Source organism: Scyliorhinus torazame, chromosome 2 (genome assembly GCF_047496885.1).
Source record: "Scyliorhinus torazame isolate Kashiwa2021f chromosome 2, sScyTor2.1, whole genome shotgun sequence".
NCBI lineage: Eukaryota > Metazoa > Chordata > Chondrichthyes > Carcharhiniformes > Scyliorhinidae > Scyliorhinus > Scyliorhinus torazame.
The window spans coordinates 17,449,633-17,461,872 of NC_092708.1; the positions used below are offsets into that span (position 1 = coordinate 17,449,633).

The 12,240-nt window shown below is 51.1% G+C and overlaps 1 protein-coding gene across 6 annotated transcripts in view; it reads right to left on the minus strand.

Annotated features, from left to right (window-relative positions):
* Positions 1-12,240, minus strand: part of LOC140386457 (obscurin-like protein 1) — a 329,104-nt gene that overhangs the window by 314,763 nt on the left and 2,101 nt on the right. For all 6 annotated transcript variants that reach the window (XM_072468832.1, XM_072468865.1, XM_072468847.1 and 3 more), the window contains exons 2-3: positions 2,055-3,204; positions 79-348 (exon numbers count right to left, since the gene is read on the minus strand). In XM_072468832.1, coding sequence (XP_072324933.1) covers positions 79-348; positions 2,055-3,147 — 1,363 coding nt within the window. In that variant the 5' untranslated portion in view covers positions 3,148-3,204. The remainder of the gene's footprint in view (positions 1-78; positions 349-2,054; positions 3,205-12,240) is intronic.

The following is a 12,240-nucleotide window of genomic DNA, read 5'->3' on the forward strand; positions in this document are numbered from 1 at the left end:
CCAGTTCTGCCTCCTTCCCACTCCGTCTATACACATACCGGAGAGGCTCCACTCACTCGAGGTTTTTCAGCCAATTACCTTTCACCGCCACCTCAGCGATGCTTCTGCCCCCGTCATTCATCTCACAGAGGTAAATGCCATCGTCGTCCATGGTGATGTCCCTGATGGTGAGGCGGCGAAGGCTCCCCTGCTGCTCAATGATGTACTTGGCGCTGGAGTGTAGCTTACGGTCTTCAAGGTACCAGACTGCGGGGATGGAGTCACCTGGAACCTCACACTCCAGGACGGCCTGCTCTCTCTCATTCACCTCGATATCCTGCAGCTGACTCTTAAACTTGATGTGAGGTTCTGGAGGGGAGACAGAGAGGAAACGTTTTCACAACAACTTATATTTCTTTGCAGCTAACAAGGGCTTGATGGACAACATCCGACTTTAATTCATTGGAGGAATGCAAGCATCACTGGCTGGTACGCCTGGTGGATCTGCCGCCTCTCCGCATCGCTGCTGGAGGGAGTGAATGTTTACGATGGTGGATCGGGTACAAGTCAGGAGTGTGATGGAATACTCTCCACTTGTCTGGATGAGTGCAGCTCCAACAACACTCAAGAAGCTCAACACCATCCAGGACAAAGCAGCCCCGCTTGATTGGCACCCCATCCTTCTAAACCTGCAACTCCACCATCTAGAAGGGACAAGGGCAGCAGATACCTGGGAACCCCACCACCTGGAGGTTCCCCTCCAAGTCACTCACCACCCTGACTGGGAAATATATCGGCCGTTCCTTCACTGTCGCTGGGGCAACATCCTGGAACACCCTCCCTAACAGCACAGTGGGTGTACCTACAGCACATGGACTGCAACGCTTTCAGAAGACAGCTCACCCCCACCTTCTGAATTAGGGCAATTAGGGATGGGCAATAAACTCGCCAGTGAAACCCACATTCCATGAACAAATGCATTTTTTTTAAAGTGTAAACTCCATGCCCCGACTAAGACAATAACAGAAAGTGCTGGGAAAACTCAGCAGGTCGGGCAGCGTCTGTGAAGGAAGAAGCAGGGCTACTGTTTCGCGTAATCCAGAGTAATGCTCCGGGGTCTCAGGTTCGAATCCTGCCCCTGCAGATGGTGAAATGTTAATTCAATAAAAATCTGGAATTAAAAGTCTCGTGATGGCCATGAAACCATTGTCGATTGTCGTTAAAAACCCATCTGTTTCACTAACGTCCTTTAGGGAAGGGGAAATCTGCCGTTCATACCCGGTCTGGCCTACACGTAACTCCAGACCCACAGCAATGTGGTTGACTCTTAAATACCCTCAGGGGTGGACAATAAATCCGCATCCCAGGAACACATGTTTTTTAAAGTGCTTACGAGCGGCAGAGAAGGAGAGAGATGGGAGGACAGTGATGTTTCCGGAGAGGTGCTAACAGCTGTTTTTGATGTTGTCACTTCAGGATTGGGTCTGTGGGTGGGTGGGGGGGGGGGGGGGGGCTCTTTCCTGCCCTTTGGTTAAGTCTCTGGAACATTGGGGGCGGCACGGTGACTCAAGGCGCCAAGGACCCGGGTTCGAATCCCGGCTCCGGGATCACTGTCCGTGTGGAGTCTGTGTCTCCCCGTGTCTGCGTGGGTCTCGCCCCCCACGACCCAAAGATGTGCAGGGTAGGTGGATTGGCCGCGCTAAATTGCCCCTTAATTGGAAAAAAATAATTGGGTCCTCTAAATTAAAAAATGTCTCTACAACATTACGAGATTTCCATTAGGGTGGATGGGTGGGTGGGGTTGGGGGGGGGGGGCGGTTATTGTAAACATATGAACCCCATAAATCTTTGTTCAGGTAAAAAAAGAAACACTTATACTTCTACAGTAGAAGGCCTGTTCGGACTCGAAACATTAACCTCTGTTTCTCTCTCCACAGATGCTGCCTGACCTGCTGAGTATTTTCAGCATTCGCTGTCTTTATTTCAGATTTCCAGCATCTGCAGAACTGGGTGTTTTTTTCCCGCTTCGATCATCTCTCATTGAGAAGAGATTCGGCGGAATGAAGGACTATTACCTTTCACGTTGAGTAGCACGGAGCTGAGCGTTTGACCAGCTGCATTGGAGGCTGCACAGGCGTAGAGACCATTATCCTGCTGCTTACAGTACAGCACCTTGAGGATGAAGTAGCCCTCCCGGTCCTCATAGAGGAGGTGACGCCTACCAGGGGCAATCAGCCTGCCGTCCTTCCTCCAGATGATCTCCGGCTTGGGCTTGCCAGTGACGTAGCAGCGGAACTTGGCGTGCTTGCCTTCCGACACGGAGAAGACTTTGACTTTGGAAACTCTCGGCCTATCTTCGCTGATCCGGTTCTGGTGGGCGCCCCTGGAGGCTGGCCGCGGATCACGGAGGTTGCGATGGCGGCTCCGGTGTCTCCTCTCACGCGTCGCCTCATGGAGGCAATGGCGGCCGTCCGGCCCCTCGCTGTCCTCGATGCCGTTGGTGCTGGGGTGACCGGCGGCAAGGTCGGCAGGGGGCACCGTTCCATGGGTATGGGTGCCAGGGTCCACCAAGAGAACGGCCGCTGTCATGGCTTCGCCGAAGGTGTTGCGTGCCTTGCAGAGATACACGCCCGCGTCGGGTACCCGGGTGTTGAAGATCTTCAGGTGATGCCACCCGTCTCCATCACAGCCCTCGCTGAAGTGCCCACTCTTAAAGATCTCACCCAACTTCTGGCCATCCTTCTCCCAGGTCACTGCGGGCACCGGGCACCCAGCCAGCTGGCCAGTGAAGACAACATTGTCGCCTCGGGCCACCCTGGCAGAGGTGGGCTTGACCAGGAAGGCCGGCTTGTTCTTGGGGTTCACATCCCCCTCCTCCACCTTGAGGGTTGCGGCCGCGTAGGTCTCACCCACCCCGTTCTTGGCCTTGCAGATGTACTGCCCGCTATCCTCCACCCTCGCCTGCGACACTACCAGATTGTAGATGTTCCCATCCTCCAGGAAGCGAAAACGGCCGGAAGGGTAGATCTGGGTCTTGTCCCTCTCCCAGATCACTGTCGGTCTCGGGTCCCCCGCGATCTGGCACTTGAGAACGGCGTCTGCTCCGTTTGGCACGGTGAATGTCCGTGGGTACGATAGGAATCTTGGGGCTCCACCAAACACATCCATCGATGAAGAATATTCAAAGGCAGCAGCAATTGAGAAAGTCTCCTTTGGCCATACGACCTAAAACAATCAACATAAAATAATTTTAACACCTTTTCTCACACTACAATTAGCAACAGAACCAGCGGGGAGGACAAAAGTTTTTTTTTTACACAGTGAGTTTCTGTGATCCGGAATGTTCTGTCTGAAAGGGCGACGGAAGCAGATTCAATCGGAATTTTCTACAGGGAATTGGATAAGTACACAAAAAGGGGAAGGCTACAGGTCTATGGGGGAAGCGTAAGGTGTGGGACCAATTGGCTTGGCCATTGGGACAGGCGGTGGAGGGGGGCATTGAATGGCCCCCTATCCCGCGACATGTGTCTGTGAGGAAACAGCAATTCAATTACAGGCCTAGACACTCCCAGGTTCGAACTGGGCCGAATGTGGGGGTGTGGGTGAATGACCTGGCGCAATAACCTGAGGTTGCAGAAGGTCAGGTTCGTCTGGAGCGGGTCAGTGGATAGATTCACTCGGAGATGGAAGCTGTTCACAGGTGGGGGTGGGTGGGGTGAGTGGCCGTTGGTTATTTATAATGTTGTATAGGTTTCCCTTCTGCTTTGGTTTGGGTTTTTTTTTAAAAGAAAGTGGAATTTGAAATCAGCCAGAATTCAGTGGGACAAGGTAGCTCTCAGTACGAGAATCATCTGCTGGGACTTTGAGCAGGAATCCACAGATATTCACTCGGGTTCAGAGTGGGAGAGTGCGTCTTACCACTGTCTGACTGTGCGTTTAAAGGGACTGTGGGTTACTGAGGCCATCATAGCCGAAGATATACTTTCCAACCCATGTTAACGGTGGCACGGTGGTTAGCACTGTTGCTTCACAGCGGCAGGGGCCCGGGTTCGATTCCCGGCTGGGTCACTGTGCGGAGTCTGCACGCTCTCTCCGTGCCTGCGTGGGTTTCCCTCCGGGTGCTCCGGTTTCCTCCCACAAGTCCCGAAAGATGTGCTTGTTAGGTGAACTGGACATTCTGAATTCTCCCTCTGCGTACCCGAACAGGCGCCGGAATGTGGCGACCAAGGGCTTTTCACAGTAACTTCATTGCAGTGGTGTTAATGTAAGCCTACTCGTGACAATAAAGATTATTATTATAATCTTCAAATCTGTGTATTTTTGTGAAACTAAGGGAGGGAGTAAAGGAGTATTGTATCATTATCAACCTTTTCATGTTCAATAAATGTTTATTTCTTTTTTTTAAAATAATCTTTATCGTCACAAGTAGGCTTACATTAACACTGAAATGAAATGAAATGAAAATCGCTTTTTGTCACAAGTAGGCTTCAATGAAGTTACTGTGAAAAGCCCCTAGTCACCACATTCCGGCGCCTGTTCGGGGAGGCTGGTACGGGAATTGAACCGTACTGCTGGCCTGCCTTGGTCTGCTTTAAAAGCAGTAATGAAGTTACTGTAAAAAGCCCCTAGTCACCACATTCCGGCGCCTGTTCGGGTACACAGAGGGAGAATTCAGAATTCTCAGCTGGTACGGGAATTGAACCCGCGCTGCCGGCCTTGTTCTGCATCACAGACCAGCTGTCTAGCCCAATGAGCTAATCCAGCTTCCTAAATGTTTATTGCTTGTTGTTACAAACTATTTAGCAGTCCTGTGACTCACTTCCTCCACATTATTAAAAAAAAGTAAACGTTACAGGGCGGGATCTCCAGCCAGGGACACCGGATTCGTGAAATCTGGACAGGCCGAGAATTCGGCGTCAGCCGAAAATCGGGGTTGGCGCGGGCGCTGAATGGAATGCCATGGTCCGGACCTGCAACAGTGGCGTGAATGTGTTCTACACCACACTCCAGCGTGGGCAAATTGTACAGAGAGGGCCGTTGGCGTGTCAGTAACGCGCCCGACCCAGCATTTACCTGGCCTTCCGCGAAGCTGCGCCCCTGCCCGGAGGAATTACCCACGGCGAGGTTCTTGTGCCATTTATAATCGGGAAACAGGCGGCGCGGTTGCTGGGGGGGGGGGGAGAGCGAGGGTGTGCGAAGTGTGTCCAGCATCGCTGGACGTGCTGCCACTTGGGGGTGTCGGTCAGGGCCCCCCCCCCCCCAAGGTATACTCTGGCCCCAACTGATGGGCGTGCTCCTGCGTAACCAGTGCCACCTTCCTGGCTGGGCGAGAGCCGGCGTGCATTTGAATGGCACGGGTCCCATGTGGTGCCGGTGCTAGCCCATTAACGGGACCTGAATCACTCCGGGACCGGCGCCGGTGTCGTGAACATCGAGCACTCGCGGTTCAGTCCCGGCGTCAGCACTTTGTCTCCCTCACGGAGATTCTGGCCCACAGTCCTGTGAGCCAGAGACTCATTCGGGGATCTTCCCGTCCATTTATAACACCAACTGGGATCCTCAAAACATATCTGGAAAGACGGAATCTCACTCAGCTCAAACAAAGGGAAGGGGTGACCTGATGAAGCTCTTTCCGACAATGAAGTTCTCTGATAAAGTTGATGGAGAGAAATTGGGAATGACTCTCCGGTCGGCGAGGCCAAAATCGTGTCCAGCGATCAGCCGGAGAATCCCCGTTTGCACCGAAATCGGGGGCGGAGCCACTTTTGCGATGCTCCGCCCCCTTGAAAACGGCGTACTCCGTTGGGGCGGCCTCCTGCGACCCCCCCCCCCCCCCCGATGGGCCGAGTTCCCGACGGCGTGGAAAACGTATCTTTTGTATTTTCGTGAACCCGGCGTGATGGCTGCGGACTGAGTCCAACGCGTCACAGTCGGGGGGGGGGGGGGGGCGGGGGGGGGGGTCAAGTCCCCTCAGGATCTTATATATTTCAACAAGATCACCTCTCATTTTCCAGGTGACTGGACTAGTAGTCCGGAGTCCCAGAGCAAGCTACGGGGACACGGGTTCAAATCCACCACTGCCGATAGTGACATTTGAATTCAATAACTATCTGGAACTAAAAGTCTAATGATGACCATGAAACCATTGTCGATTGTGGTAAAATCCCATCTGGTTCACTAATGTCTGGCCTACACGTGACTCCAGACCCACAGCAGTCTGGTTGACTCGCAAATGCCCTCTGGGGGTGCAGGGCAGTTGGGGTTTGGGCGATAAATGCTGGCACAACCTGCAAAGCCCGCGTCCCGTAAAATGAAATGTTTCAAAACTCCAATGTGTCCAACCTTTCTCCAGAAATCACGTACCACGCCATCACCAAGACAACCTATTTCCACCTCAGCCACATCGCCCAACTCCCTCCGTGTCTCAGCTCATCCACCGCGGAAACCCTCATTCACACCATCTCTCTCTCCCTCCCTCTCCGCCTTTGAGACATTCTTTCTTCAGAAGATAAGCCCCTTATCCCAGGAATCAGACAATCGAACTGGGACTTCTGACTGGCAGCTCTCGAGGTCAGTACCTCTTCCCATTGAGGTGATCCGTCCTTCAGCCTCACATGGCTGCCTGCTGGGGCGGCCTTGCTGAATGTTGGTCGATGCCACACCAGCCTTTCCTTTGGGAGGGGAGGTGGGTTGCCCCCCCACCTTTGGATGAGGAGGGGGGTGTTGCCCTTCCCTACCACCCCCCCTACCCCACTACAATGCCCCCCCGCCCCCAAAATTCCCCCATCTGTAAAGTCCAGCTCATAGCTCCCTTGACGAAGTGAAACAAGGAGCCTCACTGGAATGTTACGACCTTAGTGTCGCAATTAGCTTCAAGATGAGCTTCCTGTACCAGCCTCCCCGAACAGGCGCCGGAATGTGGCGACTAGGGGCTTTTCACAGTAACTTCATTTGAAGCCTACTTGTGACAATAAGCGATTTTCATTTTCATTTCATTTCAGTCACGTGCCACGCCATCACCAAGGCAACCTATTTCCACCTCAGCCACATCGCCCAACTCCCTCCGTGTCTCAGCTCATCCACTGCGGAAACCCTCATTCACACCATCTCTCTCTCTCTCTCCGCCTTTGAGACATTCTCTCGAACCTGCCTCATTGACCAAGACATTGGCCATTGCCCCAGAATCTCTTTATCTGATTGGATGCCTGATTTCTGTTCGATATTGCTCCTGTGAGCTGCCTTGGGAAAGTTTAACTGTGCCAAGAGTGCTGTGTGAATGCAAGTTGTTGTTGTTGTTGGCTGCTCTGCTGTTCAGCTGTCAGAGCGCTGGCCACCTCAGAACCGTGCTATCAGCTCCGACACTGCCCAGACCAGAATCCACTTGGGAACTCGACACTCGCACTGAACTGGTATGCAGGCGGCACTGATATCAGTTCAAAGGCGTTGACACCCTCTGGCTGACCACATCACTCTAACCGTATCCTCCTGTTCCCTTGTTCCTTCAACAAAGCTGATTCGCGGCCGGTGGAGTCACTCATTCCACTCGTGCACCGTCAGTCAGTCACTGGAGTGGGCGTGGCCTCCTGGACAAACTGACTGCCTCCAATGCCCCTCAATAAACGCAGATCTAATACCCCCCCTCATCAAGTCAACGACCCACGCTTGGTCTGAACTCGTGCTCGTGGAGAAAGCAAGGAAATCCAGTAACTGGGAACGTGTTCTGTTGGCTGCATGTTTTCTTAGAAACTATTTAAACATGGAAACTGTGTGATTGTAGAGTCAGTTTGGCTGGGTCGATGTAATTAGTGTTTTGGGAGATGTTTTAGGCCTACCATCACTGTAAATAGATGTTTACCTCAGGCAAGTCAGAAGCACAAAGAGATTTGGGAATCCTTGTTCCCGATTCTCTTAAGGTTAACGTGCAGGTTCAGTCGGCAGTTAGGAAGGCAAATGCAATGTTAGCATTCATGTCGACAGGGCTAGAATACAAGACCAGGGATGTACTTCTGAGGCTGTATAAGGCTCTGGTCAGACCCCATTTGGAGTAATGTGAGCAGTTTTGGACCCCGTATCTAAGGAAGGATGTGCTGGCCTTGGAAAGGGTCCAGAGGAGGTTCACAAGAATGATCCCTGGAATGAAGAACTTGTCGTATGAGGAACGTTTGAGGACTCTGGGTCTGTACTCGTTGGAGTTTAGAAGGATGAGGGGGGATCTTATTGAAACTTACAGGTGATCTGGATAGAGTGAATGGGGAGAGGATGTTTCCACTTGTAGGAACAACTAGAATCAGAGGACACAATCTCAGGCTAAAGGGACAATCCTTTAAAACAGAGATGAGGAGGAATTTCTTCAGCCAGAGGGTGGAACTGTGGAATTCACTGTGGAACTCTTTGCCGCAGAAGGCTGTGGAGGCCAAATCACTGAGTGTCTTTAAGACAGAGATAGATAGGTTCTTGATTAATAAGGGGGTCAGGGGTTATGGGGAGAAGGCAGGAGAATGGGGATGAGAAAATATCAGCCATGATTGAATGGCGGAGCAGACTCGATGGGCCGAGTGGCCTAATTCTGCTCCTATGTCTTAGAACATAGAACATAGAACATAGAACAATACAGCGCAGTACAGGCCCTTCGGCCCACGATGTTGCACCGAAACAAAAGCCATCTAACCTACACTATGCCATTATCATCCATATGTTTATCCAATAAACTTTTAAATGCCCTCAATGTTGGCGAGTTCACTACTGTAGCAGGTAGGGCATTCCACGGCCTCACTACTCTTTGCGTAAAGAACCTACCTCTGACCTCTGTCCTATATCTATTACCCCTCAGTTTCAAGTTATGTCCCCTCGTGCCAGCCATATCCATCCGCGGGAGAAGGCTCTCACTGTCCACCCTATCCAACCCCCTGATCATTTTGTATGCCTCTATTAAGTCTCCTCTTAACCTTCTTCTCTCCAACGAAAACAACCTCAAGTCCATCAGCCTTTCCTCATAAGATTTTCCCTCCATACCAGGCAACATCATGGTCTAAGTCCGCAACAATGGAGATTGGAATGTCAAGGTTTTGAAGAAAAGGTGTTGGAGGCTCAAAGGAGGAGATGAGGTGTGAATTTCCCAATTGCATTCCAAAAGGTGGGCTCACAAAATGAAGGTAATTAAGAGTGACCTCTGGGGAGGTTAGCTCAGATAAGGGAAGACCAATCGGGTGCGGTTCCACGCTGTGCAATCTCACTGTTTTCAGAACTCAGTCTGCAGTAGGGAGAACTGCGTAAACTCCCAGCAAGCTTGTGTCTGGAGGAGGGTCTGTTTGGAAAACCAATTATTCTGTCCAAATTCAAAAACAGCACCAAAGATATTGTGATGAATATAGAAATTTCATATAATAATAATCTTTATTAAGGTCACAAGTAGGCTTACATTAACGCTGCGATGTAGTTACTGTCAAAATCCCCTAGTCGCCACATTCCGGCACCTGGTCAGGTACACAGAGGGAGAATTCAGAATGTGTTTTTAATGAATTCTATTTTGAAAGGTTTTAGGAGTCAGAGGTGCAATTAAGGCATTGTAAAAGCTTGGGCTAGTGGAGTTTTGTTTGGATTAAGGGGGTACCCTGTTGAGTTAATTAGGTACATTGCGCTGGTATCTCCGTAGCCCGATGCTGGAATTGGGATCAGTGATCGGGCTGAGAATGGATTCCGATGTCGGAGTCCGGATCGGTGATCGGGCTGAGAATGGATTCCGATGTCGGAGTCCGGATCAGTGATCGGGCTGAGAATGGATTCCGATGTCGGAATCGGGACTGGCGCCAGTTTGACGGCAGTTTGCAATGCTCCGCCCCATCATCGCGACGCGTGCCATGCGCAATTGTAAGGCCGTTTGCGCATCATTGGCCGGCCCACCCATGATGCTCTGCCCCCGATGGGCCGAGTTCCCGACGGCGCGGGCCACGTGTGGTCCCAGTGGTCGGAAATCCGGTGTGCCGGCTGCGGACAGTGTCCAGCGGCGCCACACACGTCCGGGATCCGTGCCGCTGGCCGGGGAGCTTCTGCTAGGGCTGGGGGCATGCTAGGGGGTGGCCGGGGGAGGGCTGCAGGGTGGGGGTTGGCGGGTTAGGGTCCGAGCATGGGCTGCACCATGTTTCTTGGCGGGTCCAGTGCAGGCCACCAGCCCTGCGCATGCGCAGCCCGGGACCCGGACATTCTCTGACCATTTTCCATGCGATCTACTGGAATCGGTGAGGGGTTTGCGCCGATTTCCCTGTCGTGAAACACCTTTGGGTTCTCTGTTGGTGCTGGCACTCAGCCTCAGGAACAGAGAATGCTGTCCATAGTGTTTCAGCTTGGTAAGGTGATGTAATTAATGGGAGGAGCTAAGGTACCAGACATTTTGCAGAAAAGCAGTTTTAGTTGAGTTTTAGATTGGGATGTGAGCAGACGTCAAGCATCTGCTCTCACTGCAGTTCAGTTAAGGATATGTATGTAGACGGATTAGCATCTTCTTCCGAGCAGCTCAGAATTGGGTGGCTGGAAGGTGAGCTGAAACTAGCTGAGAGCAGCTTCTGAAGAAATACAGCCAGAGTTTCTGCATGGTTCTGACAGGATTCAGATCTTTTCTTTGAAGCAGTGTCAAAGGATCTCTCTTTCTCAAAGTAGTGCCTGGTATGGAAACTATTGCTGGATGTTGCCCATAGTTGTGAAAGCTCGATGGGCTGAAACGTGGGACGGTGCAGCTCTGAAGTTAGGCAAGTAGAGGGATTTGGAACTGGGTAAATTTAAAGATATTGGGTGGAATTTTCCCCAAAAATGGCACGGTGTCATCTCCCATCGAACTACCAGAATAAGGTTTGCACTGATTTCAAAATGCCGCTCTTTGGGAAACTTGATTTGTTCGATGCTAGCGTGGAAGATTGGACTCATTACGTGGAGCACATGCGCTACCTTTTCAGGGCTAACGCTATTGTGGTGTTATGCATCTCTGTAAATACACAAGGGGTTAATGTAAATACACTACGACTAAGTAAACACTAGAGGGAGCACCAGAGACATGCAGACCTACAGCTAATGAACACATAGAATGGGACACGACCAATGGGCAGTCAAGACACCCAGAGGTGATACTACCACAACGGGGCATTACACAACCCATATATAAGGACAGGGCACCCATGCTCTGTCTCTTTCCACAGGCGATACTGAGAGAGTAGGACAGGGGCAGATCAGAAGCATCACACCCACCATGTGGCTTAGAGCAGACTGGTTAGTTAGACTGAGTTACTATAGCAAGGTTAGCAGGAGAGTCGAACTCATAGAGAACTGTGCTAATAGTTCAATAAATCACATTGAACTTACTTCAAAGTCTGGAGTATCTTTTGGTCAAAGCTGCATCGAGTTGCAGCCTGTGTTATCGCAGAGTACGTAACACAACAGCTATAACGGATGATGAGTGTCAAATAAGTTTCTTTTTGCCCTTTGTTTTGGACTCCTCTGTGGCCACTAAACTGTATAAGTTAATCAGCTAATCAGTCCCATTCCTCCTGTTACCCCACTTTTCCATTTATACGCCAATGGAAGAGTTTTGGATTTTTCTTTATGTTAGCTGCCGGTTTCCTCTCATATTCTCTCTTTACCTATTTTTTCCACTGGTTAGCAGTTTCAAATTCCGAGGGGTACACATCTCCAAAAATCTGTCCTGGTCCACCCACGTCGACGCTACCACCAAGAAAGCACAACAGCGCCTATACTTCCTCAGGAAACTAAGGAAATTTGGCATGTCCACATTGACTTTTCCCAACTTTTACAGATGCCCCATAGAAAGCATCCTATCAGGGTGCATCACAGCCTGGTATGGCAACTGCTCGGCCCAGGACCGCAAGAAACTTCAGAGAGTCGTGAACACCGCCCAGTCCATCACACGAACCTGCCTCCCATCCATTGACTCCATCTACACCTCCCGCTGCCTGGGGAAAGCGGGCAGCATAATCAAAGACCCCTCCCACCCGGCTTACTCACTCTTCCAACTTCTTCCATCGGGCAGGAGATACAGAAGTCTGAGAACACGCACGAACAGACTCAAAAACAGCTTCTTCCCCACTGTCACCAGACTCCTAAACTACCCTCTTATGGACTGACCTCATTAACACTACACCCTGTATGCTTCATCCGATGCCAGTGCGTATGTAGTTACATTGTATATGTCGTGTTGCCCTATTATGTATTTTCTTTTATTCCCTTTTCTTCTCATGTACTTAATGATCTGCTGAG